The sequence below is a fragment of the Schistocerca serialis genome, chromosome 4 (assembly GCF_023864345.2).
Source record: "Schistocerca serialis cubense isolate TAMUIC-IGC-003099 chromosome 4, iqSchSeri2.2, whole genome shotgun sequence".
NCBI classification, from domain to species: Eukaryota; Metazoa; Arthropoda; class Insecta; order Orthoptera; family Acrididae; genus Schistocerca; species Schistocerca serialis.
The window spans coordinates 647,353,761-647,381,732 of record NC_064641.1 but is presented as its reverse complement, the minus strand read 5'-3'; the positions used below and the strand labels follow the sequence as shown (position 1 = coordinate 647,381,732).

Below are 27,972 nucleotides of genomic sequence, written 5' to 3'. Positions count from 1 at the left end.
GCAAGCGCCAGAATTTGCTGATGTCCACTGTAACACACACAGAGACATTAGTCAGATGTCCATGAACACTGATCGAAGTTTCGCATTCAGCATGCAGGAATTCCATTACAGCCATATACTTAAAATGCTTAACGTGCTGACAACACTCGATGGGGGATTGCGGGTACGAACCCTGATGATAGAAGAAATGTAAGCTGGTTGACAAGGGGAAGAGGTGATGGCTGGTTAGAATATTTGGCACTAATGGCCTGAATTAAATTCTAGATATTTGCACCATGGCTTGAATGCCTTTGCTGATGGGGAATGGTCGGCATAAACCGGTAAAGATCGGAAACTTTCACTCAGGTATCATGTTTGCTTCAGCATCCGATTCCCAGCGTTTGAGATCCAACAGTACTGAAGCGAAGAAGCGACAAGATCTCCGTTGTTAAACATGAGCGAGCAGTGTAGGTATGTAATATATTGATTATTCCATGCTACCGTAGTGTTCTCTTGAAGCTGTGAGAAAGGGGGACAGGCGCTCCAAGGCGCGGAAGCAGAGATGATGCTGAGGGCAGACGAAACTAGGAGAGATATTGTTATATGAAGTAAACCGTAAGGGGAGAGCCTTGCGAAAATGCAGACACCCTCAGACTCGGTCCCAGGACGTTAGTTACTCTTCAAGGAATTAACACGTAACTTCATATGTCGTCTAGACGCTGTGGTAGGTTGCCACCGTAGAACTTTGTAACCAACAGGCACGTATGAGCGTATAAAGCCAGCTTGATACCAGCCCTGAGAACAGTAACGTCAGTAGGCTCACAAGGGTTAGAGCGAGAATGCCAAAAAACTGTTGACCTCGCAGTCCCTACTCCGGAGAGCCAGAGGGGTGGGGCTAAGTGACATATAACAATAATTTTGCAAGCCTTATTTGGCAGAGCAGTTACATTTAGCTTTCAGCTGAACAATGTTGATACCAAAACGGACTTACAAGGGGAGGCCGCCAATTGTGAAATTCAGATTCGATTCATACTGCGCATAATAAAAGCTCATGGCCACAGGTGTAATGTGGCAAAGCACCAAGATGCACTTCTCAGCCGTTGTCGAGAAAATCGACAGTTAAAAGAAACCGTTACGGTGAAATACTCTCGACGATTAATAATTTTCTACAGCGTCGTGGCGCAGCGGTAAGCGCTCGGGTTCGTAATCCGAAGGTCGTCGGATCAAATCTTGCGCCATGCAATTTTTTTTATTATTAGTTTTTTGTAATTCAAATATAAAGTATTAATGAATTACTTATGCATGTTGGTGAAGGCGGATCGGTCTCCAATTGTACCGCCTCCATTTTTCCGTTTTTTTTAACAGGGTGTACCAAAGCTCTCCCGTCCGCTCTGATTTTCGACAATGTTATAAGTTGCGCTAGGGACCGCATCTACCTTCTTTCGAAGTTAGCAGGCAACTACGCTGTTATGCGGCGGCTCGTTTCGGCCCATTCAACATCTGTCATTCAAGTGTAACGAGCGAGTAACTGAGTTTATATTTCATACCTGCCACAGCAAATTTGTGTTCGTGGGGTCTCTATTCTAATTCGAACGTTTGACTTACGCTATACGTATTCGTTTCGGAATATCGTTTCTACGTCTTCCGTTAACTATACGTAGTTAACATTATGAAGACAATTAATAACATTTGTGAAATACAACTTTGTTTACGGAAAACATAATGATGTTCGAAGTCGCCAGTTTTTCCACGACAAACGACTTTCAACAACTTATTATATGCATAATTGTTGCAACTGATTGCCGGGAATTATACACACACACACACACATATATATATATATATATATATATATATATATATATATATATATATATATATATATATATATATTTGAATTATGAAAAACAAATACTAAAAAAAAAGTTGCATAGGGCGAGATTCGATCCGGCGACCTTCGGATTACCAACCCGAGCGCTTACCGCTGCGCCACGACGCTGTATAGAATAATTAATCGTAGAGAATATTTCACCGCAACGGTTTCTTTTAACTGTCGATTTTCTCGACAACGGCTGAGAAGTGCATCTTGGTACTTTGCCACATTATACCCCTGGCCATGAGCTTTTATTATGCGCAGTATGAATCGAATCTGAATTTCACAATTGGCAGCCTCCCCTTGTTAGTGCAACTGCATTAACGTGCCCGCCTTAGGAGCAGTAGAGGGGACCTAACTAAACCCTAGAACTAGCCTCCAGTGTATTAGTTAGTCCTGTCTGGAATAAACAACAATTTCAAAACCCCTTTTGTCCAAGAGTCTCCACAACGAGTTCCCTACCAAGTCTCACCACCTGCATTTCTAGTAAATGCCTGTACCAGTGTTGGCTCAGATAGAAGAAAACAATCAAATGACTTCACTATGAATTGTCCTTCTGCCTTCTGCTCTGTACCGCTCGGGATCGCAGACTGACCAGTAACCACTTTTCTCCCTCTCCCACCTATGTCAGGACACGACAGGTGGCGCCTGTGTGAATCAGGCGCACTTTCGCCTTACAGGCAATATTAGCAATAGAAGTCTGTTGCGTAGTTATCATTCCTTTACGACATTACCTGGATGGTATGATAATGTGACAACAGCACGCGGTTACAGTTTCAGGCCGAGGGAACAGTTCCTTCTTATAGGCAGAAAATAGGAACACGAGAGCTAGGAGAACTGACGTACCTCTTCAGGTTAATTCTGAAATTCTTTCTAGCTGTTTTTTTTTTTTTTTTTTGCACTATTGATAGCGCTATTTCGCTACCCCCTTGATACAATTCTGGTAGTTTGCCAGAGCTGTGGGGGGGCGGGGGGAGGCAGTGTTTCTTCCCCCACATTGCTCCTCTCCCCCCAGAAGCCTAAATACGGTCAAACAGATTGTTAAAATTTACTATTTTGTCAAATTATTTGTGCTGAATCAAGCCTAGGTGCCAAAGATGGGGTGCCTAGGAAACCTGCTTCTCGGATCGCTAAACAACAATACAAGCAAATCGAATGAACGATTTTTATCACGAAAAGTACATGACAATACTTTGTGTTAAACAGATGTGTTGCAAGCAAAGGGCGACAGACAAAATAAACAATGTTCTTCAGTATATACAATTCCTAAGTCGCTGGTCTTGAAGTGCCTAATCATGATGCTGCTGTAGAACTGGGCCGCGACCAGTTGGCGCGGCGCTTATGTCTTCTTCGCACACAGGCCGCTGCCGTTGCGTTGTCGTCCTGGAGAAGGGTCGGTCAGCATGCAGTTGGCTGACGTCTTCTTCACAGCATTCTCTGCTCTCTCGTTTCCGACTGGCGTGCCGGAGCTTGACTTTACACCTTAACAATTTGGTATTGTGCTACTTTGTTTGAAGTCTTCATGAAACATAGATCGTTTTTGACATGTCTGAGAGAAATTTTAATTAATAGCCGGTTTGGCGTATGTTGCTTCTGTTGATGTTTCGCACCATATGTTTAGAGAGAAACAGATTTTACTACAATTTATCTCAATGCATTGTGAGTTTCCATTACTGTGAAAACTACGATCAAGGATACAAACAAAAGAGCACTGGAAACTTCCAAAATGGTAGAGGCGTTGCATTTTTCTTAGCCATATATTATGCAGGAAGAGAATAATACGAACATCAGTATTCAACACACAAATAGAAGCAAGAATAGAATGAAATAAAAAATATCTGAGTTCTCCAGTTCTCCAACAAACGATACAAGTATTCCCAAGTGCTGGTATTTAATGAATTTCTATTAGAGGACCACGTAGAAAGGAATATATTACCGCTTAGCTGTGTCTTCTTTTTCAGTGTGAGTGCGACATAATTCTGACGTGTTATTAAAAGTTTGACTGTCCATTCACAGACAATTTATGTAATTGTCAAGTTCTGAGTGTGACATTTCCTGTAGAATATTTTCATGGGTATGTTTTTCTCTCAATTTCAACCATTCCCTGACCGAATATCTCGTTTTTTCTTATTTTTCTTTTTTTATCACAGTGCACAAGTCAATTCAATAAACGCTTTGTCTGCATTGGTAACGATTCCCACTAGTGACAAATCAGACGGTCGAGTAACATTAATGTGGCCACTGACTGTGTTCCACGTCAACGTGCAAGTGCCACTCAAGACGGCAGATGACAACACTAGCAGTGGAGAGTATATATAGCGTGTCGGGAGGGGGTGGGGGCGGAAAAAGTGCAGTCGTTGGTTGCCGTAATGTAGTTATGGGGTGATTTATTTGATGTCCAAAACGGCATGAAGACTGGTTTGCAAAATGGCACTACCCAAAAGCGGCGCTGAGGCAACTGTGGTGCACCATGGGCCAAGGATGACCGGGGTGAACAATGGGTGTGGAGATGTGTACATGCTAATAGACGTGTAACTATTGAGCAACTGACCGCCCAGATGAACCAGGGGGCTACCAACAGTGTAACCTCAACGACTATTCAGAGAACGTTGCAGCGTATGGCTGTCCACAGCAGGCGCTTGGCGCACGCACCCACGCTGGTTGCTATTCATAGGCGACGAAGGCTGAAATTTGCACTCGAATACCGCATCTCAGCGGCGACAGGTGATCTGTTCAGATGAATCACATTTTATGCTCCATCGGACAGAAGGTCATTGGCGTGTACAGCGTGAAACGTCTGAAAGCAAATATTCGCCGGAAGGGTGCAAACCGGAGGAAGGAACGTTATGGACTGAAGAACGTTTTCGTGACATTCCCTTGCTGATCTCGCCATTCTGAAAGCCAAAATGGAGAATCAAAAGTATGCATCTGCTCTTGATGACCGTGTCCACCCCTACATGAAGTTTATTTTTCGTAGGGACGATGGCATGTACCAGTAGCACAGTGGAATACGTCACATAGATCGCAGCGTACGTACGTGATTTAAACAGCACTAGGATGAGTTTACCGTACTCTCCTCGCCACCAGAATCACTGGATGAAAACCCAGCCGAGAATCTATGCTACCACCTCGATTGGGCTGTTCGCGCCAGGAATCCTCAACCGAGAAATCCGGTGCAGTTGACGACGGCACTGGAGTCGACACGGCATCACATCCCTGTCGGTACCTTACAGGACCTCACTGATTCCCTTCCCACACGTCTCACAGCCGTCCGTGCTACAAAGGTGGCTATTCAGGCTTCTCTCAGGTGATCACGTCAGTGTGACTGGATATTGTGTTTCACGACACGATACGCACAGCATGACAGCGTCTCCAAAAGTGAGGTTAAGTTTGAGAGAACGGGTTCCTACGTACTAGGCGTTTGAGTTCGGAAAAATTCATTAAACTTTGTCAAAATGGACAAAAAGGATTCAGGATTTACACTCATAGCAGTGGAAGTTCAAAAATATAAGAAAATATTTTTTTTACGTTTGAAATTTGACCTTTTTTCACTTACCACTGGCTGCATTTGTTGCTATAGGTACATTTTTCTTCATACGTAACGGTGATTCTTCGATAAATTTTGCACAGCATACAAACCAACGTTACAGGTGCATGAAACTCTGGAATTTTCCAAATCTATTGAAATCTGTAGTAAAAGTTGGGATAATTAAGTATAAAATGTGAGTTTTTTTCTAAACATGAAGTTTAAAATGAAACACCACCTTCATTTTTTCATAAATTAAATATTTTATAGAGTTCCATACACTTGTAAGTATGATTTGTATGCTGTACAAAGTTCATCGAAGAATCTCTCTCACTTATGAAGAAACGTGTACCTACGGCAACAAACGCAGCCAATAGTAAGTGAAAAAAATGATGAACTTTCACATGTAAAACAAAATTAATTTTGTTATGTTTTTGAACTTCCACTGCTATGAGTGTCAATCCTGAATCCTTGCTGGTCATGCTGACAAAGTTTTATGAATTTATTCGTAAAAGTGTAGACAGTGGGAATTAAAATGTCCTGTGGTGTCTCTCCTGCTCGAAGACGGCCGTTTGACGTCCCATAGTGCTTAGAGCCATTTGAACTTATTTGACAAACATGTGGATAGAAAACAAAGAATATGACAAACAAGTTTGATCGGGGCGAGAGTCGTCGTATATTTTCGCTCGCAGCCGGCTGCCAAGTTGAAGTGTACAGCTGTCAATCCTAATGTAATTTTGAATATAACGCCTTGCTTGTATTTAAAAGCTTCGTGTTCGTGCGGCTAGCATTTTCGCTAGTAACTGGAATGGTAGCCCCTGCCTGTACAGAGCCCGTTTGCTGTGCGGTGCAGGAGAAGATCGCAGCGGTGCACGCGGCTGCGCGAGCAGGCAGCGTGCGCGAGCTGCAGGCGGCGCTGGACCGGCGGCGCTTCGCGGTGGCGCGCGACGCTGGCTGTCCTGCCAGGCCGACGCCGCTGCACGCGGCCGCGCTGCTGGGACACACCGACGTCGTGCGCTACCTGGGCGCGCGCTTCCCGGAGACGCTGGCCGCCACCGACGCGCGCGGCCGCACGCCGCTCCACTACGCGGCCTGCCTCGCAGACAACGGCCACTACTACCACCTGCTGACTGCGCTCGGCGCTCGCGCCGATGCTCTCGACCAGGTACTGCCGCAACACGCCCTACTCTGCTCTACGTTATCGACTCCCTAGCATAAGATTCCGTTCTAGGCCATGATCGATGTATACGACGGGTGCTGAAATATACACTCCTGGAAATTGAAATAAGAACACCGTGATTTCATTGTCCCAGGAAGGGGAAACTTTATTGACACGTTCCTGGGGTCAGATACATCACATGATCACACTGACAGAACCACAGGCACATAGACACAGGCAACAGAGCATGCACAATGTCGCCACTAGTACAGTGTATATCCACCTTTCGCAGCAATGCAGGCTGCTATTCTCCCATGGAGACGATCGTAGAGATGCTGGATGTAGTCCTGTGGAACGGCTAGCCGTGCCATTTCCACCTGGCGCCTCAGTTGGACCAGCGTTCGTGCTGGACGTGCAGACCGCGTGAGACGACGCTTCATCCAGTCCCAAACATGCTCAATGGGGGACAGATCCGGAGATCTTGCTGGCCAGGGTAGTTGACTTACACCTTCTAGAGCACGTTGGGTGGCACGGGATACATGCGGACGTGCATTGTCCTGTTGGAACAGCAAGTTCCCTTGCCGGTCTAGGAATGGTAGAACGATGGGTTCGATGACGGTTTGGATGTACCGTGCACTATTCAGTGTCCCCTCGACGATCACCAGTGGTGTACGGCCAGTGTAGGAGATCGCTCCCCACACCATGATGCCGGGTGTTGGCCCTGTGTGCCTCGGTCGTATGCAGTCCTGATTGTGGCGCTCACCTGCACGGCGCCAAACATGCATACGACCATCATTGGCACCAAGGCAGAAGCGACTCTCATCGCTGAAGACGACACGTCTCCATTCGTCCCTCCATTCACGCCTGTCGCCACACCACTGGAGGCGGGCTGCACGACGTTGGGGCGTGAGCGGAAGATGGCCTAACGGTGTGCGGGACCGTAGCCCAGCTTCATGGAGACGGTTGTGAATGGTCCTCGCCGATACCCCAGGAGCAACAGTGCCCCTAATTTGCTGGGAAGTGGCGGTGCGGTCCCCTACGGCACTGCGTAGGATCCTACGGTCTTGGCGTGCATCCGTGCGTCGCTGCGGTCCGGTCCCAGGTCGACGGGCACGTGCACCTTCCGCCGACCACTGGCGACAACATCGATGTACTGTGGAGACCTCACGCCCCACGTGTTGAGCAATTCGGCGGTACGTCCACCCGGCCTTCCGCATGCCCACTATACGCCCTCGCTCAAAGTCCGTCAACTGCACATACGGTTCACGTCCACGCTGTCGCGGCATGCTACCAGTGTTAAAGACTGCGATGGAGCTCCGTATGCCACGGCAAACTGGCTGACACTGACGGCGGCGGTGCACAAATGCTGCGCAGCTAGCGCCATTCACCGCGGTTCCTGGTGTGTCCGCTGTCCCGTGCGTGTGACGATTGCTTGTACAGCCCTCTCGCAGTGTCCGGAGCAAGTATGGTGGGTCTGACACACCGGTGTCAATATGTTCTTTTTTCCATTTCCAGGAGTGTACACTACTGGCCATTAAAATTGCTACACCACGAAGATGACGTGCTACAGACGCGAAATTTAATCGACAGGAAGAAGAGTATGTGATATGCAAATGATTAGCTTTTCAGAGTATTCACACAATGTTGACGCCGGTGGCGACATCTACAACGTGTTGACACAAGGAAAGTTTCCAACCGATTTCTCATACACAAACAGCAGTTGACCGGCGTTGCCTGGTGAAACGTTGTTGTGATGCCTCGTGTAAGGAGGAAAAATGCGTACCATCACGATTCCGACTTTGATAGAGGTCGGATTGTGGCCTATCGCGACTGCGGTTTATCGTATCGCGACCTTACTGCTCGCGTTGGTCGAGATCCAATGACTGTTAGCAGAATATGGAATCGGTGGGTTCAGGAGGGTAATACGTAACGCCGTGCTGGATCCCAACGGCCTCGTATCACTAGCAGTCGAGACGACAAACATCTTATCCGCATGGCTGTAACGGATCGTGCAGCCACGTCTCGGTCCCTGAGTCAACAGATGGGGACGTTTGCAAGACAACAACCATCTGAACGAACAGTTCGACGACGTTTGCAGCAGCATGGACCGTGGTTGCGGTTACCCTTGACGCTGCATCACAGATAGGAGCGCCTGCGATGGTGTACTCAACGACGAACCTGGGTGCACGAATGGCAAAACTTCATGTTTTCGGATGAATCCAGGTTCTGTGTACAGCATCATGATGGTCGCATCCGTGTTTGGCGACATCGCGGCGAACGCACAATGGAAGCGTGTATTCGTCATCGCCATACTGGCGTACCACTCGGCGTGATGGTATGGGGTGCCATTGGTTACACGTCGCCAACTGAAAACATCTGGTCAATGGTGGCCGAGCAATTGGCTAGTCACAAAACGCCAGTCACTACTCTTGATGAAGTTCATCAAGAGTAGTGACTGGCGTATTGTGACGAGCCAGTTGCTCGGCCACCATTGAACAGACCTTTTCAGTTTGTGACAGATCCGCAGAACGTGCCGGCCAGGGCAGCAGTTGAATATTTTTTCTATCCAGAAAGGCCCGTACAGGACGTGCAACATGCGGTTGTGCATTATCCTGCTGAAATGTAGGGTTTCGCAGGGATCGAATGGAGGGTAGAGCCACGGGTCGTAACGCATCTGAAATCTAACGTCCACTGTTCAAAGTGCCGCCAATGCGAACAAGAGGTGACCGAGACGTGTAAACAATGGCACCCCATACCATCACGCCGGGTGATACGCCAGTATGGCGATGACGAATACACGCTTCCAATGTGCGCTCACCGCGATGTCGCCAAACACGGATGCGACCTTCTTGATGCTGTAAACAGAACCTGGATTCGGCCGAAAAAATGACGTTTTGCCCAACGTCGCGATACGGTAAACCGCAATCGCTACAGGCTACAATCCGACCTTTATCAAAGTCGGAAACGTGATGGTACGCATTTCTCCTCCTTACACGAGGTTTCACAACGTTTCACCAGGCAACGCCGGTCAACTACCGTTTGTGTATGAGAAATAGGTTGGAAACTTTCCTCATGTCAGCACGTTGTAGGTGTCGCCACCGGCGCCAACCTTGTGTGAATGCTCTGAAAAGCTAATCATTTGCATATCACAGCATCTTCTTCCTGTTGGTTAAATTACGCGTCCGTAGCACGTCATGTTCGTGGTGTAGCAATTTTAATGGCCAGTAGCGTAATAACGTTTGTTTTATTTAAAAATCTTTAGGGGCTTTTCCAGTTAGGAGGCATTATTTGTCAGCCGGCTTTCTTAAGACTCGTCCCTGACTTTCCATCAACTGTGAGAGTCAGCTTTGGAGGTACAGCGGCAATTGCACCAGTGCCTCGAGGGGCGCCATTTAAACAGAGCTGCATAGAAGGCACCCTCTCCAGCGTAACGTTAATGGAGAGGCTTATATGTCTGTCATTCACTGGTCTATACTGGCTAAGCTCCTCCTAGGCGCATGTATGCCAGATTGGTCAGTGAGAAACCAAACAAAGAGTAATCTTACTAGGGAACTCCCTATGTGGGTGGCAATCACATGGGCCTTTAGCTAAGTCTCTTAACCCATCTTGGCCAACTCTTGTTTTTTTTTTTTCTACCCAATCGTACTATACTAGGTTGCGAGGCCCAAAGGTCTCTTTCTTTTTCATTTCTTATTTCATCATCCATGGCGGAGTAAGCCTCCGCTGGCATTGTGAAGCCATTCTTAGTAGGAGACCAAATCCTTAAGGCAAAACGTGGTCATCCATGTTGGGTTATGCTATAATGCTGGCAACCTGTCCATGTGAAACTTTTCATATTCGCAAGCCTCAAAATAATCCTCAGATGAAAACCGAAAATCATGGATGATGATCAGGCAAAGGAAAAGATAAAAATTACAAAACTTAAGACATACTCATTGTGGTCACATGGAATGTACAAGGTCTGTGGACACACGAGACTGCGCTTAACAAAATACTCAACGATTACAGTATTAGTATAGCAATCATCACAGAAACAAAAAAGGAGTTACAGGCACCACATATCTAGAAGATTACTTTATATGCAGTAACATCTGAGCAAAGAGGATGTAATGGAGTGGAAGTCTTGATAGACCGAAAATGGGATGACAACATACAGTAATATGCACCAGTAAACGAAAGGCTCATCACAATGAGACTGAAATTTGATAGGGGATATCTACCTGAATGAAGCACCCAGCAGGAATACATATAACCAATGCACAAAATTAGGACACAGCACGCTCATTAACATCACCCAAATCCAATAAACAAACATGCAAGAGCACAGTTATTATTAACTACATAGATTACACAAATAAAGTTATAAACTTCTTTGGAAAAAATAATATTACAGAAGTGCAAACAGATCTCATGAATAAATATGCAACTCAAGCCAAAAATTTAATGAAGACTTGTCACAAAATTTTAATTGAATATGAAAATAAATCTAACATTCTTAAGAGTGTATGGCCACCAACACTAAGGAGTCAACCAAAAATACATAAAACACTGATTCTTTTAAGCTTCATAGTAAACGGTAGATACAGCCAACCATACCACGTAACCAAAAAAAAAAATACATGAATTGAAATTTACAGGCAAAAATTGCAGAACACTGTCAATCAATGTCGACCCGAGTGGCCGAGCGGTTCTAGGCGATTCAGTCAGGGACCGCGCGACCGCTACTGTCGCAGGTTCGAATCCTGCCTTTGGCATGGATGTGTGTGATGTCCTTAGGTTAGTTAGATTTAAGTAGTTCTAAGTTCTAGGTGACTGATGACCTCAGATGTTAAGTCCCATAGTGCTCAGAGCCATTTGAACCATTTTTTGTCAATCAATGTAAAGGACAAAAAGTTACAAACAAAGGATTATTTGTATAGTTATATACACCAACACTCCTATAAACGAAACAAAGATCTCATACAAGAAAATCTCCTAAAATACAGAAAGTTACCTTTCACAGGTGTGCAAGAAATATCAGAGGTTCTTAAACTTTCAGTATCACAAAACTAATTCAAATTTAATGAAAAAATCCACAAACAAGCAGATAAAGCAGCCATGGGCAACAGAACAGACTGAACACTAGCTGATATTTTCTTAAGTAAGCTAAAAGGAAAAGTCTTCCGGTCACAAAACCTGCTTTTAAAGAAAATGACCTGTTATTACACATATGCAGAAAATGCGTTATGTACATAAAAGGAACACAACTAAGTGCCCAACTAATCCACCAAGAACTTACACCTAAAAATAAAATTTACCATAGAAAATGAAAACCAATAAATCCATTGGCTTTCTGGACCTAAAAGTAGGCAACATTAATGACAGGCATACTTTCAAAACACATAGAAAGCAGACAACATCAGACGTATGATAAATAACAATTCTTGTCATTCAAAATACCAAAATTAGGCATTTTTGCAAGCAATGATAAACAGAATTGCACATTTACCTTTGAAACAAACAGCCATACAAAAATAATTAACACTCAGATACATAAAGATAGTTCAATAACTCTATAACAGAAAAACAAAGCCCACATAACAATATATAAAATAAAAATAACACTCTTACTCGAAAACCCAACAAAACAAATAACCTGATACTAATTCTAGAACACTATAAACAACATTTAGGACAAAAAATTGCAACAGGGAGTTCTTACAGAAACGGACTGAGGAAGCAAAAGAAAAATATAATGAAATCAGAAATGAAACCAAGAAACAGGCACATAGATCTTTGAAGGATATATTTATAAGCAGATTTGAGCATGACATACATGGTACACAGGACACAGTATATAAACTGATCCGACAGCTGAAAAGAACAGTGGAGGTACTCTGAATATGCCTCGTATAATACAAACTGTATAGTTACTACTCCGAATAGTTGTTTCTGTAGGCTTTCAAATCATATATTACAATTGTTTGATTGTGTTTTCCAGGACGGCCACACGCCAGAGTACTACCTCCAGCACCCGGATGAGCTGTCGCACCGCCAGCTGCTGCAGGACATAGGCGCCGATGAGGCAGTGGCCGACAACCTTGTCGATAAAGGTGAGCGTGACACGCACTGCTGCATTCCTTAATAGCATCAGCCGTACACAGCTGTAGCCTGCCATTTATTCCTGGTGATGCCCCACAGCTCGTAAGTACTAAATGTTGTTGTACACAGCAACGAGCTGCTTCTTTATTTTAACTGATTTCGCTCCGCAGAATATTATCTGCTATCTGAAGAATTTATAACAGCTTAAATGGCGATATAAAACTTAAGGCGACAAACAGCGTGAAGTACATCACAAGTTACTGATGCCAAATAGTAAAATGCACTGACGGAAAAAATAACGACACCAAAACATAATTAGAGTAATGAAATTTCGGTAATACACTCCTGGAAATGGAAAAAAGAACACATTGACACTGGTGTGTCAGACCCACCATACTTGCACCGGACACTGCGAGAGGGCTGTACAAGCAATGATCACACGCACGGCACAGCGGACACACCAGGAACCGCGGTGATGGCCGTCGAATGGCGCTAGCTGCGCAGCATTTGTGCACCGCCGCCGTCAGTGTCAGCCAGTTTGCCGTGGCATACGGAGCTCCATCGCAGTCTTTAACACTGGTAGCATGCCGCGACAGCGTGGACGTGAACCGTATGTGCAGTTGACGGACTTTGAGCGGGGGCGTATAGTGGGCATGCGGGAGGCCGGGTGGACGTACCGCCGAATTGCTCAACACGTGGGGCGTGAGGTCTCCACAGTACATCGATGTTGTCGCCAGTGGTCGGCGGAAGGTGCACGTGCCCGTCGACCTGGGACCGGACCGCAGCGACGCACGGATGCACGCCAAGACCGTAGGATCCTACGCAGTGCCGTAGGGGACCGCAACGCACTTCCCAGCAAATTAGGGACACTGTTACTCCTGGGGTATCGGCGAGGACTATTCGCAACCGTCTCCATGAAGCTGGGCTACGGTCCCGCACACCGTTAGGCCGTCATCCGCTCACGCCCCAACATCGTGCAGCCCGCCTCCAGTGGTGTCGCGACAGGCGTGAATGGAGGGACGAATGGAGACGTGTCGTCTTCAGCGATGAGAGTCGCTTCTGCCTTGGTGCCAATGATGGTCGTATGCGTGTTTGGCGCCGTGCAGGTGAGCGCCACAATCAGGACTGCATACGACCGAGGCACACAGGGCCAACACCCGGCATCATGGTGTGGGGAGCGATCTCCTACACTGGCCGTACACCACTGGTGATCGTCGAGGGGACACTGAATAGTGCACGGTACATCCAAACCGTCATCGAACCCATCGTTCTACCATTCCTAGACCGGCAAGGGAACTTGCTGTTCCAACAGGACAATGCACGTCCGCATGTATCCCGTGCCACCCAACGTGCTCTAGAAGGTGTAAGTCAACTACCCTGGCCAGCAAGATCTCCGGATCTGTCCCCCATTGAGCATGTTTGGGACTGGATGAAGCGTCGTCTCACGCGGTCTGCACGTCCAGCACGAACGCTGGTCCAACTGAGGCGCCAGGTGGAAATGGCATGGCAAGCCGTTCCACAGGACTACATCCAGCATCTCTACGATCGTCTCCATGGGAGAATAGCAGCCTGCATTGCTGCGAAAGGTGGATATACACTGTACTAGTGGCGACATTGTGCATGCTCTGTTGCCTGTGTCTATGTGCCTGTGGTTCTGTTAGTGTTCTCATGTGACGTATCTGACCCCAGGAATGTGTCAATAAAGTTTCCCCTTCCTGGGACAATGAATTCACGGTGTTCTTATTTCAATTTCCAGGAGTGTACATTTAAGAGATTATCACTGAAAGATCGTAGGTTAATTTAAGCACGAGAAAAGCCTTTGTAAATGTGAAATGCTGATACGTTAATAACCGGGTGTAACCGCCAGAATTTTGAATGCAAGCATGGGGACGTGCGTGCACTACGTTGCTCTATGCCTATTGCACTTGGTCGGTCAATACAGGGACTGTTAATACTATTTGTGGATGACGCTGGAGTTGCCGTCCGATGATGTTCAATATGTGCTCGATTGGAGACAGACCTGGTAATCGAGCAGCCCAGTAGAGCGTGTCGACACTCTCAAGAGCATGCTGGGTTACAAGAGAGTTCTGTCGGCGAGCGGTATCCTGTTGGAAAACAACCTTGGAATGCTGTTCGCAAATGGCAGCATAATGTGCGCGGTATATCCACTAGAGTGGTCCTGCTCTCACACGAAATCGCACCCCTGACCATAACTGCAGGTGTAGGTCCAGTTTGTCTAGCAAGCAGACAGGTTGGTTGTAGATCTTCAAGTGGCCTCCTTCTAACCAACACCGAGGCTGAACCAGCTTTCATCAGAATACACGTCTCCTCCACCCTACCCTTGAATGAGCTCTCGCTTGACACCATTTTACACTCACGCTCATATATTAAGGATAATTGCAGAATGTGGTGCCACACAACGAAACTGGCGCTAATAGCATAGGCACATAGGGAACACACACGACACAGGTCTGTAAGTCCACGGTATTGGTGATAAGTTGGGAAACCCGTCCCGGAACACATGCGATACAAAACGCCACTGTTTGCTGCGCATGTACCCCGACATCAATATGGAATACGATCACCATGCACACGTACACAGGCCGCACAACGGGTTGGCATACTCTGGATCAGGTGGTCAAGCAGCTGCCGGGGTATAGTCTTCCATTCTTGCACCAGTGCCTGTCGGAGCTCCTGAAGTGTCCTTGGGGTTTGAGTACGGGCAGCGATACGTCGACCGAGAGCATCCCAGACGTGCTCGATGGGGCTTAGGTCTGGAGAACAGGCAGGCCACTCCATTCACCTGGTATCTTCTATTTCAAGGTACTCCACCAAGATGGCAGCTCGGTTGGGCGTGCGTTATCATCCATCAGGAGGGAGGCTGGACTCACTGCACCCCTGAAAAGGCGGACATACTGGTGCAAAATGACGTCCCGATACACCTGACCTGTTACAGTTCCTCTGTCAAAGATACGCAGGTGTGTACATGCACCAATCATAATCCTACCCCACATCTTCAAACCACGGCCTCCATGCAATCCCCCTCCAAGGACATTAAGGGGTTGGTATCTGGTTCCTGGTTCACGCCAGATGAAAACCCGGCGAGAATCAATGTTCAGTCTATATCTGGACTCGTCCGTGAACATAACCTGGGACCACCGTTCCAATGACCATGTACTGTGTTCTTGACACCAGGCTTTACGGGCTCTACTGTGACCAGTGGTCAGTGGAATGCACCTTGAAGGTCTCCGGGCGAATAAACCATGTCTGTTCAGTCGTCTGTAGACTGTGTGTCTGGAAACAACTTTTCCAGTGGCTGCGGTAAGGTCCCGAGAAAGGCTACTTGCAGTACTCCGCGGCCGTCTGCGGGCACTCATGGTGAGATATCGCTCTTCTTGTGGTGTTATACACTGTGGACGTCCCGTACTGTAGCTCCTGGACACGTTTCCGGTCTGCTGGAATCGTTGCCATAAACTTGAGATCACACTTTGTGGCACATCGAGGGCCCGTTCAACGACCTGCTGTGTTTGACCAGCCTCCAGTCGCCCTAGTATTCTACCCCTCATAACGTCATCAATATGTGTTCTTTGAGCCATTTTCAACACACAGTCACCATTAATTAGCACGTCTGAAAACGTCTGCACACTTACTCGCTGCACCATACTCTGACATGCACGAACACACCTCTACGTATGTGAACTGCTGCCAACGCCATCGTGCGACGACCGCAGGTCGAATGCACCGCATGTTCATACCCCGAGACGATTTAAACCTGCAAACCGCCCACCAGAGCGTTGCTTCACCATGTATCAGCATTATCCTTAATTTATGAGCATGAGTGTAGTTTCAAATGGGGTCAGTGGAATGCAGCTACAGGGAGACTGGCTCGGAGCTGCCATTGAAGTAACAGATTTATAACAGTCCGTTGTGTCACTGTGCTGCCAAGTGCTGCTCAGATTGCTGCTGCAGATGCAGTACGATGCGGCAGAGACATGCAGCGAACACGATGGTCACCCCTCTCGGTAGTGCCACATTGCCGTCCAGAGCCCGGTCTTCTTGCGACCGAGCATTCCCGCGACCACCGCTGCCAGCAGTCATGTACAGTGGCTGCATTCCTGCCAAGCCTTTCTTCAGCTTCGCAGAAGGAAATCCAGTTTCTCGTAGCACTACTACATCACCTCGTTCAAACTCAGTGAGGTGCTGAGAATTCTGTCTTCGTCATCTTAAAGGTATTTCTTGACTAACATCAACTCACTAACGTTCACGACCGTTACAGCCCGTCTTTAAAGCAAATCAGATTTGCATCCTTCTAGTGACTCTTATGCGACTGGCACGAAATTTTAATAATCATCATTGAGATGTAGAAACACGACTACCAACTTTCGTTTATGTTGCATGGTTCCTTCTTGATGCTGCTTTTTTGCCGTCAGTGTATATTACGTTGACTAGTCTTATGTTTGACGCTCTAAGCAATGTAACCTGTTTTAAATGTCTTATGGTATCTGATGATGCCTGTGGACTGAAACTGGTTTAAATAAAGAAGTGTTTATTGGCAGCTCTTTAGTTATCACAATTATAACGATATACGATTCACCACTGCATCATCTAGTGATGGGTTGTATCGAAATTATTACCATTTTTAATAGGAAATGAGGCAGAGAAAAATGTTTTCTCGCGAAAACGGAATGTTGAAAAAGGTAAGATAAACTGTAAGTCCACAGTTACATGCTTGTACTAATTAAGTAGAATGAAGCTCCAAACTGTATAGGGAGAAATGTACAGAATCCTGTTATTCGTTAGTAAAACTTTTCCATTGCTTCTGAGCACGAGCGGCGGCGTTTTCAGTTCCTCTGCAGTAACTCCCCCACACAAAGAAAATAGTGACAGGAAATGAAGTATGTTGAGTGTGTTATCAGATAATAATAAAAACTTAACAAATCGGAGTGGCACAGATCCTTAGACGCTGAATCCGACATAAGTTCTTGAGTGCTAAAAAGAACGCTTTTTTCTTCGTACAATCTGTAAATCGTTCTCTCTCATCCAATTTACACATAAGCTCCCAGTTCCAGAGTTGCTGTTTCTATAATTCAAAAATGTATAGCTAAATTTTCATTACACTTGCAGTATTAAATACGTAAGTCATTCCGCATGCTACAGCGATCAGCAACATCAAAAGCCAGTTTTTCTGCTCATTCCATCTTCTATTTAGCTAGAAAGAACATCCATATCCTGTAATCGATAATCAAAGGAAGGCACAGCTAAACAGCGCAGATGGAGTTAGGATGGACAGAAAACAACTACGAAGGCGTGCTGAAAAGTGATGCCTCCCAAAATTTTTATGTGTAAACTCCTAATCCTTTTTAGATAAAACAAACTTTATTAATATTCTATATCCTTACCCTTCATGTCTACATATTTGCATCCCTCTGTCGCTAGAGAACTCCCAATTGTTGCTTGTAACATGGTGGTGTGTAACATAACTATATCGGTGCTTGAAAATAGCGTACTGTAATCCAGTTTCGAATTCGAGGAGGTCGTCCAAATACGGAGCACCCTTTTCCCCAGCATGACAATACTAGACCATACACGAGCGCTGCGACATCTGGAACAACTTTACGCCTTGGGTTGACTGTCATCGATCATCCTACATACAGTCCCAACATGGGCTTTATCCAATTTTCGTCTGTTTCCAAAACTTAAAAAAACGCCTTCGTGGGCTTCACTTTGACAGTGATGATTCGATGCAAGCAAAGGTGAGCTTGTGACTACGACAACAAAGTCAGAGATTCTACAATGACGGTATTAACAACTTGGTCTCTTGTTGGGAGAAATGTGTACGTCGCCAGGGTGACTATGTTGAGAAATAAATATTCAGACATGAAGAAAAAAAGATTCAGAATATTAATAAAGTTTGTTTTGTTCAAAAACCTTTAAGAGATTTTACATAAAAAAATTCATTGCTTTTCAGCACGTCCTCATACAGTTGCTTTTCATCAGTACAGTAAAAATATTTAACGTAAAAAAAAAAAATCTGTAATAAGTACTCATGAATCCAAAACTATCTGCGCTCAATACTGGAAGTACAATTACCTTGGATTTGAGACAGTTCGGAAGTTATATAGTAAAATGAATCAATTAACCGACTACTTGAAAGCAACTATGCTGACCATTACACCACCACCGGGCAGCTATTCTCCGTCACGCCGTGCTGTGTCTGCATCCCGCTTGTTGGCAGCGGCTGAGGATGTTCGTAGCTGCAGGCGCGTCTGCCGTTGGGTTTGCTGGCGCCCAACGTCCCAACTGCACCCGTCACTTTAATTAGCCAAATTTTAGGAGCAAAGCACGTCATCAGATGATGTGTATTCCCGATTAGACATCTGAAGCTACATGTCGGAGGACACCAATAGCTATAGTGAAGCAAACGTAAAAATATTTAAATAAATATTTAGACAAATTATAAAGCAGCAGGTAGAAAATACAGTGAAAAATCGACTGATCATTGATAAACTATGGCTCACTCTTTCATACAGCATCTGTATCGCACCATGCAAATAACCCATTAACTTGCTAACGTCCTGTCCTACTTCTGGTATCTTCATGGATTTTTCGGTGGATTACACTGGCCAACGATGAAAATGTTTCGAGCTCAAAAATAGTTAATTCTTGTGTATTTCCATCTGTTGAATTAAAAAATCACCATAAAAATGACAGATTAGCTCTTGCTTTGGAGATAAATTGACACTCCTTTTTCATAGTCAACATTTTCAGTTGGGGGAAATTTTGTTTTCAGAGTTGCCACATCTGTCCAATAACAAAACATAAATGCTCTTAAGCTCTTTTTGAGTCATAAACGTAGATTCTGTTACTGTGACTGTCGGTTTCATATAGTTTCCGCTGTAATTAAAGCAGAATTTCTGGTGTGAGAGTGCTTTTACAGCGTAACATTTGTAAAAATGCCACGAAAATGTGTAAATAAGGTGAATAATTTTTGTTACTTTTCCTCACAAAAACGCAATCTGACGGCTCTTGTGAAGATTGCTTATCAGCATTATTACGGTATGAAAGTAGGGGACCAGGATAAGTCTTGGGCTCCACACATATGTTTCACGCGTGTTCAGTTTCACTGCGAGAATGGCTGAAAAATAAGAAACGATCTATGGCTTTTGCTGTGCCTATCGTTTGGCGGGATCCTACAAACCATACAGATGAGTGCTATGTCTGCTTGACTCCACATGTAAAGGCATGATTGTCTATGAATAAAAGAAGAACAGTTTAATACACGCATCTTCGATCTGCTAATCGACCCATTCCGCATTCAGAGAGTTTACCAGTTCCTACTCCATCCGAAAATTGTGTGTTTGAAGTAGAAAATGAAGATAGTTTGGAAGAAGAAGAAGAAAAAGAACCAAACAAGCCTTCCACATACACTACCCTCATTTTGAGGGAAAAGACGATACACTGCACAGACTGAGTCAAGCGTAATTGAGTGATCTCATTAGAGACCTCGACTTGTCAAAGGAGAAGACAGAAATTCTTAGGTCTCGACTACAGCAATGGAATCTTCTCGAAAGTGGTGTCACAGTCTCACAGTACAGAAAACGTCATATGGTACTGCTTCCCAAGTTGCTGAAGAGAAACAATCTCGGTGTTTGCTGCGGCATTAATGGCTTGATGCCGCGCGGTGTGACCGTCCGGTCTGGGGCGCCATGTCAAGGTTGTGCAGCCCCTCCCGCCGGAGGTTCGAGTCCTCCCTCGGGCATGGGTGTGTGTGTTGTTCATAGCATAAGTTAGTTTGAGTAGTGTGTAAGACTAGGGACCGATGACCTCAGCAGTTTGGTCCCTTAGGAATTCACACACATTTGAACATTCGAATGGGTTGATGAAATCTTTGAATTTGAACCATGATCCAACTGAATGGAGGCTATTCATAGACTCCTCCAAGTTCAGTTTGAAAGGTGTGTTACTTCCTAATGGCAACCGTCTTTCTTCTATTCCTATTCGTCATGCGGTTCACATGAAAGAGACATATGCAACTATGACAGTCCTCTTGGACTCAATCATATATCATGAACAAAAATGAAAAATCTGTGGCGATCTAAAAGTCATTGCCATAGTCTTAGGAATGCAGCTGGCGTACACAAAACGTTGCTGCTTCTTATGTATGTGGGACAGTAGGGATAGGAAATCGTATTATATTAAAACAGACTAGTCTGAAAGAAATCTTAGCCCCAGCGAGAAAAATGTCGTTGCTGAAACATTGGAAAACATACAATTTAGCGTGGATTCCGAACCAGGATGAAACTCGGCATTTTTTACATCAATAAGCATTGCAAGAGGAGAAATAAAGAATAAGATGCAGAAAAAAATCCTAGGAGCCACTGCGGATCGTACACGGATGCTTGGATTTGTAGTGTACCACTTACATGTCTTTTTAATTTCATTTTAATTTTATTTTTTAAAATAGGTCTCTGTCGTTTCCTTACAATCCTGCCTTTCGCTTACCATTAATTCCATCTGTGTTCTGACTTGTCTGCCTTTAACATCCAAGTGTACTGAAATGATATTAGATCGAAGTGCTATCCTCAGAGCAGAACAACATATTCTCTTTCTTAAAATATAATAAATAACTAAATAAGTCACGCAGCCTTGAAAGTACTTCCACTTGAGATAAAATGTTCTCTGTTAACTTGCCGTATCAGATTCGGATAAAATTTTAAACTTTCGATGATTGCCTCCACCATCGTCTTCAGGAGCTTACTGTCGTGAAATTGGCGAGGCTCCCGTTTTTATGCCCAGACGGCGGCATCTGATTGGTTAGATCATGTCACGGAGATGGCTCATGCTGAGGTGATGCACTTTATGACTACACATTACGTTTATAATTGCTGTCCACATCTATATCTACGTGATTACTCAGCTATTCACAATAAAGTTCCTGGCAGAGGGTTCAATGAACCACCTTCAAGCTGTCTCTCTACCGTTCCACTCTCGAACGGCGGGCGGGAAAAACGAACACTTAAATTTTTCTATGCTTTCTCTTATTTTATCATGATGATCGTTTCTCCCTATGTAGGTGGGTGCCAACAGAATGTTTTCGCAATCGGAAGAGAAGACTGGTGATTGAAATTTCATGAGAATATCCCGTCGCAACGAAAAACGCTTTTGTTTTAATGATTGCCACTCCAATTCACGCATCATTTCTGCGGCATTATCTCCCCTACTTCGCGATAATACAAAACGAGCACCCCTTCTTTGTACTTTTTCGATGTCATCCGTCAGTCCCACCTGATGCGGATCCCACACTGCACAGCAATACTCCAGAATAGGGCGGACAAGCGTGGTAAAGCAATCTCTTTAGTAGACCTGTTGCACCTTCTAAGTGTTCTGCCAATGAATCGCAGTCTTTGGTTGGCTCTACCCACAACATTATCTATGTGATCGTTCCAATTTAGGGTATTTGTAAGTGTAATCCCTAAGTATGTAGTTGAATTTACAGCCTTCAGATTTGTATGTCTCATCGCGTAATCGAAATTTTGCGGATTTCTTTTAGTACTCATGTGAATAACTTCACACTTTTCTTTATTCGGGGTCAATTGCCACTTTTCGCACCATACAGATATCTTATCTAATTCATTTTGCAATTCGTTTTGGTTATCTGATAACTCTGACAGCATCATGTGCAAACAATCTAAGACGGCTACTGATGTAGTCTCCTACGTCGTTAATATAGATCAGAAACAATAGAGGGCCTATAACACTTCCTTGGGGCAACGCCGGATATTACTTCTGTTTTACTCGATGACTTTCCGTCTATTATTGCAAACTGTGACCATTCTGAGAGGAAATCACGAATCCAGTCGCACAACTGAGGCGATATTCCATAGGCACGCAGTTTGGTTAGAAGACGTTTGTCAGGAACGGTGTCGAAAGCCTTCTGGAAATCTAAAAATATAGAATCAATTTGACATCCCCTGGTCGATAGCACTCATTACTTCATCAGTATAAAGAGCTAGTTGTGTACGGCAAGAACGATATTTTCTGAATCCTTGCTGACTACGTGTCAATAAATCATTTTCTTCGAGGTACTTCATAATGTTCGAATACAGTATATGTTCCAAACCCCTACTGCAAATCGACGTTAGTGATATAGGCCTGTTATTCAACGGATTACTCCTACTCCTCTTTTTGGGTATTGGTGTGACTTGAGCAATTTTCCAGTCTTTAGGTACGGATCCTTCTGTGAGCGAGCGGTTGTATACAATTGCTAAATATGGAACTATTGTATCAGCATACTCTGAGAGGAACCTGACTGGTATACAATCTGGACCGGAAGCCTTGCTTTTATTAAGTGATTTAAGCTGCTTTGCTACACCGAGGATATCTATTTCTATGTTTCTCATCTTGGCAGTTGTTCTTGATTTGAATTCAGGAATATTTACTTCATCTTCTTTGCTTTCAGCGCCACCACTTACATAGGCAATAAATTATGAGACCTCTTCCCTTTTCTTCTTGCTTTACCACGTGCACACTTCCAGGAATTCCCAGTGTCTCTCTTGATGTTACCATATAGTCTAATTTCCACTGGTTGTTGGAGAAGATGAAGAGTTAATTCTCTTGCTGGGCGACAAGGGCAATCCTACAGCTACCCTCAGTGCTACAATAAAAGAAAGCATGCACTGAGTTCTTAAATGGGATCCCAGATCAGCGCTAAGTCGGAAGGCAGGGGAGCTACGAGATAGACCTGACCTCTCTGACAAACTTTCGAAAATATGAGGCCATGGGCACGTTGGCCATCATGGATCTGCTTCAAATACACAAAGGTAGCCTACCGCTGAGATGAATAATTAGTGGTATTGGCTCTCAACAAATAGTATGGAGAAGTGTCTAATTAGATTATTGGCACCCACAGTGAGCCACTACAGATACCATATTAAGAACATTCGTAGATGGCAACAAATTATTGGACACTTATTACTCCCCTGAAATTTTAATATTGTTTCGACACACCTTGACGACCATGCGTTTTTTTATGATGTAAATTAGAACAGCCATGGTTTCGGCACTGTCACAAGCCATAGCTAATTTTTTCGTGGCCGCCTCCATCTAACCTGTTTCTTTGGATATGTTAATAAATTTTTAATCTGCTCATGGCGGTCAGGTGTTGTAGCAGTTTATTGACCACATGGACAAACATCCAAACATAAAACATATATTGAAGATACCTTGGACAAACCGAATCAGATAGACGACTCAGTGATTCTCATACGGTCTGTATATTAATCATCCAGTTCAGAAGAGAGCTATGCTAAACACCTTAAGGTACAGAGCCAGGAGTACTTTGGTCAAGCCACTAAGGCTCCGAGATAAATCATCTGACAACGCTGTTCCGAAGGAGTGGGTATTCTGTGCATGATATTATGTCAATGCTGTCTAGGAAACCAAAGCACAGTACTCTTCAACCAAGCCAAAAGGACCACAGCGCAGCTTCTATATTCTACTGCTATAACTAGTAAAATTGGTAGAGTTCTAAGCTGTCTTGAAATCAGACCAGTCTTCCGTTCACCCAGGAGACTTAAAGCAATGTTATGATTTGTAGAATTATCAGGTGTCCGCCTGGCTCTTGTTAGTTCCCTATGGTATTTCGGCAGTCTTGTTGTCACCTTCAGGCGGTTCCTGATGATCCCTGCTCTGCTTGGATTGGCGTCCTATATTCGTGGCCTTTAACCCTTCCAGCAGTCCGCTCCTGTCGCTGTCCGTGCAGCTGCCTCTGTCGGTAGTGGTGGTGGTGGCGGTGACTCAACCTAGCTGCTAACTACAGTCCCCAGTCTGTACGCTTTTATCGTCGGATACAGACGTCAACGCATGGAACGCTTTATTTTTTCTCGACTCACTGCAGGATTCCACGCCTAAGTCAGTCGTAGCCCGCTCTGTTTGGTAGTTACATTGTCTTGAATCCTAGTTTCAATGGGCTATTTAATCGTACAAGCCCAGAAGGAGGCAGACTGCGCATGTTGGTATTATAATCTATGGTATGGGTAATTTTTATAATATGGTCAGCCAAGGCTGAATGTTGGTCTAGCGTAATGCAATGTCGCGTTAGAGCACCACTCTTCTACCATGCGTGCAGTTTTCATAATTTGTGCCTTGTCGCATTGGCAGGAATTTGGTAGACCCAAGACCTGTAAAGACCTAGAATCCTAGATCATACTTTACTGAACCTAGTAGCATCAAAGTCTATGGGAGGTTTTCTGTTTCTAGAGGTTTGTTTCACGTTACGCATTTTCTCAATGCTGAGAGCTTGTGCCCTGCATCCCCCCCCCCCCCCCCCCCCCCCCCATTAATTTCAGTTCCCTCCTTCACTTCTTCCTTTCCTAAAGCGTCTGTGATAAAATATTTTGTCTCGTTATTTTCCTCATGCAATTCCACTACTCCTGAACCCTTATCATCTTGTCCCGGCTGGCAATATTAGCGTTGGTTTCTCTCTTGTTAAATGAATTATTGTCTTCGTTGCCAGTAGGCTGTATTGCTCTTCCGGATATGCAGCCTTCAAATGATCCATGGAAGCACAGCGTGGCTGCCTCTCATGAATAATAAGGCCACTGAGCACGTGTGCTATGACGCACGATGGGATGCGTCACTTCTTGTGCATTATATTCCATTGTCTACATTAATCTGTTACGAATACTCATCGACTTTTCATTTTGTGTCTGAATACCTATTTCGTAATGTGTAGATATTTGAATACCTATTAGACATTTGAATAACTATATCTTAAGATGTAAACATTTGTTCAGCTTTGTACTCATTTATTTCTACTGGCAGGTTCATTCTGATGGAACGATAGCGTAGTCGTGCATATTAGTTGACGACAATATTATTGCACGTGGCAGTGAGGGCACTTTGGTCGGCTTATAGTGAGTTTTTATCGTGATATTTCACGAGGACACACTGAACTACTTGAAAGTATATGCACAGCTGACCCGAAAGCATTGACAGTGAGAGGATTTTTCTTAGTGACCACTGTCCTTCTTTACTGTAAGGTCGCTAGATGTTTCCGATAACGGCCACAGGAGGCCAAGTGCAACTATATCGTGGTCGTGTAGTAAGTGATCAACACTTTATTAACTTGGGCACTTGATAACATAAATTCTAATTACCCTTCAGTTTCTTCTACGATTTTGGAAATCTAAGTTTGCCATTTTTAGGCTGTATGTGCAGCTCATCTGTGCTTTACTTTCTCAAACAGCCACTGATCTACGTCTGCTACTTTCGGTCACATTGATCCAAAGAGAGAGGAGCTTAGTGTTTGCATTTGGTCCATTCTCGCATCAAAACAATTACCTCGTTATCACTTTGGAACCAATCATCTCCAGGAGGAGTGTCCGAATCTTAAATCCCCGACCCCGCGTAACAACTGCAACTGTCCCACCCAACCTTCTTTTGAAACGGAAGCTACGCCTCCTCCCATCAAATCGGAATAAACAGTTCCCATCTACCCTACCGATTTACCTCTACACTCAAATACTTCATTACGTCCCCCATCCACTACCGTAAATATAACCCATTTTGGAACTGCTATTCTTCGTTCAGTATTTCGCCGTAATGGCTCAGCCATATACATTGATGAGCCAAAATATTATGGCCACTTGCTTAATGACGTGTTAGTCCGTGTTTGGAACGTGATATATCACTGATGCTGGGTACCAGGGATCTGACAGTTTTTGGTAGGTTTTTGGAGGTATGTGGCATTAGATGTCTACGTACAGGCCGCGTAATTCGCGCAGACAACGGGCCGCTGATTTGCGTAAGCGGGGATGGAGCCCAATAGCGACCTAGATGGGATTTACTTCAGGCAAATTTGTTCGCCGAGACTTTAGCGTAAATTCACTGTAATGCTCCTCAACCTACTGTATCACGGTTCTGGCTCCGAGACACGGACAATTTTACTGCTGAAAGATGACATCGCCGTCGGTGAAGACATCAAGCATGAAGGAATGCAGGTGGTCGCAGTTGTCAACCTGTCTTCGATTACTATCCCAAGCAAGCGCAGTAGAACGTCTCCCATAGCATAATATTGTTCCCACCTGGCTGCATCCATGGCGCGCTGCACGTTTCGAGCCGCCGTTCGCCTCGATGACGTCGTATGTGGAGACGACCATCGACATAGTGCAGCAAAAATGTCATTCACCCGAAGAGCCGATCCGTTTCCGCTGATCGGCGGTTGAATCCCCATGGTCCCGACCCCAGTAACTGACGATGTCGTTGGGTCAATACGTGAACACATAGGGGTGGCCTACTGCGCAGCTGCAACAATGTACAATGAACAGTGTGCTCCGAAAGCCTTGTGCATGCACCAGCATTGTGCTCTTTCAACAGACATGCCAGAGTGATCACCTTTCCTGCTTTACAGACCAGAAAATCCTCCGAACCCCAAGATCTGTGAAGCTCGTGGACGTCCAACCATTCTGCACCTAATGGTAGTTTTACTGTCGTTCTATCTCTTTACGTAGATGCTCGCGACAGTAGCACATGAACATTCGACTAGCTTCACCGGCCGGGCGAGGTGGCCGAGCGGTTCTAGACGCCACAGTCTGGAACCGCGCGACCGCTACGGTCGCAGGTTCGCATCCTGCCTCGGGCATGGATGTGTGTGATGTCCTTAGGTTAGTTAGGTTTAAGTAGTTCTAAGTTCTAGGGGACTGATGACCTCAGAAGTTAAGTCCCATGGTGCTCAGAGTTATTTGAACCATTTTTTTTTTTAGCTTCGCCGTTTTCGAGATATTCGTTCACAGCCTTTGCGCAATAACAATCTGCCCATTGTCAGAGTCGCTTGCCTCAATGGATTTCCACATTTGCAGCCCCTCCGTCTTCGCTGCGCTTACATACTTTTCATAGCACGTCAGGTGTCCGCAACGCCACCAGGCGGCATCCAGCGTCGCGGTGGGCAGTGTCATAACGTTGAGGCTTTTCAGTGTACTCCCAGAACAACTCCCATTTTATTTTCACCCATCTAGGTACCCTTGTCTGATACCAACACCATCTCACACTGAGCAGCATACCTGTCCTGTGGCACTCATTTCCCGTCATAAATACAGCTATATCCTGTTCCATTTCTTCAAACCTCGGAATACGCACTAAAAAATTCCACTTGCCCAATCCGCACTCTCATTCCAACTTTCCACGTGTACCTCCACCTCCTCTTCGTACCCTGGAATTACATTATATGGTGCCCGTAAACCACCCACTGAAACGACCTCCAGTTGAACTACAGCAGCTCCAACACCAACATTGTCAGCAGCATTACAATCCCAACCCTATCGCCGTTCCAGGCACCCATCGCCCCATCAAGATTAT

The 27,972-nt window shown here is 45.0% G+C and overlaps 1 protein-coding gene across 1 annotated transcript in view; it reads left to right on the top strand.

The window, feature by feature from the left end:
• The window catches only part of LOC126474660 (uncharacterized), a 421,515-nt gene that overhangs the window by 340,298 nt on the left and 53,245 nt on the right, over positions 1-27,972 (top strand). Inside the window, exons 13-14 of the mRNA XM_050102139.1 lie at positions 6,232-6,543; positions 12,518-12,629. Coding sequence (XP_049958096.1) covers positions 6,232-6,543; positions 12,518-12,629 — 424 coding nt within the window. The remainder of the gene's footprint in view (positions 1-6,231; positions 6,544-12,517; positions 12,630-27,972) is intronic.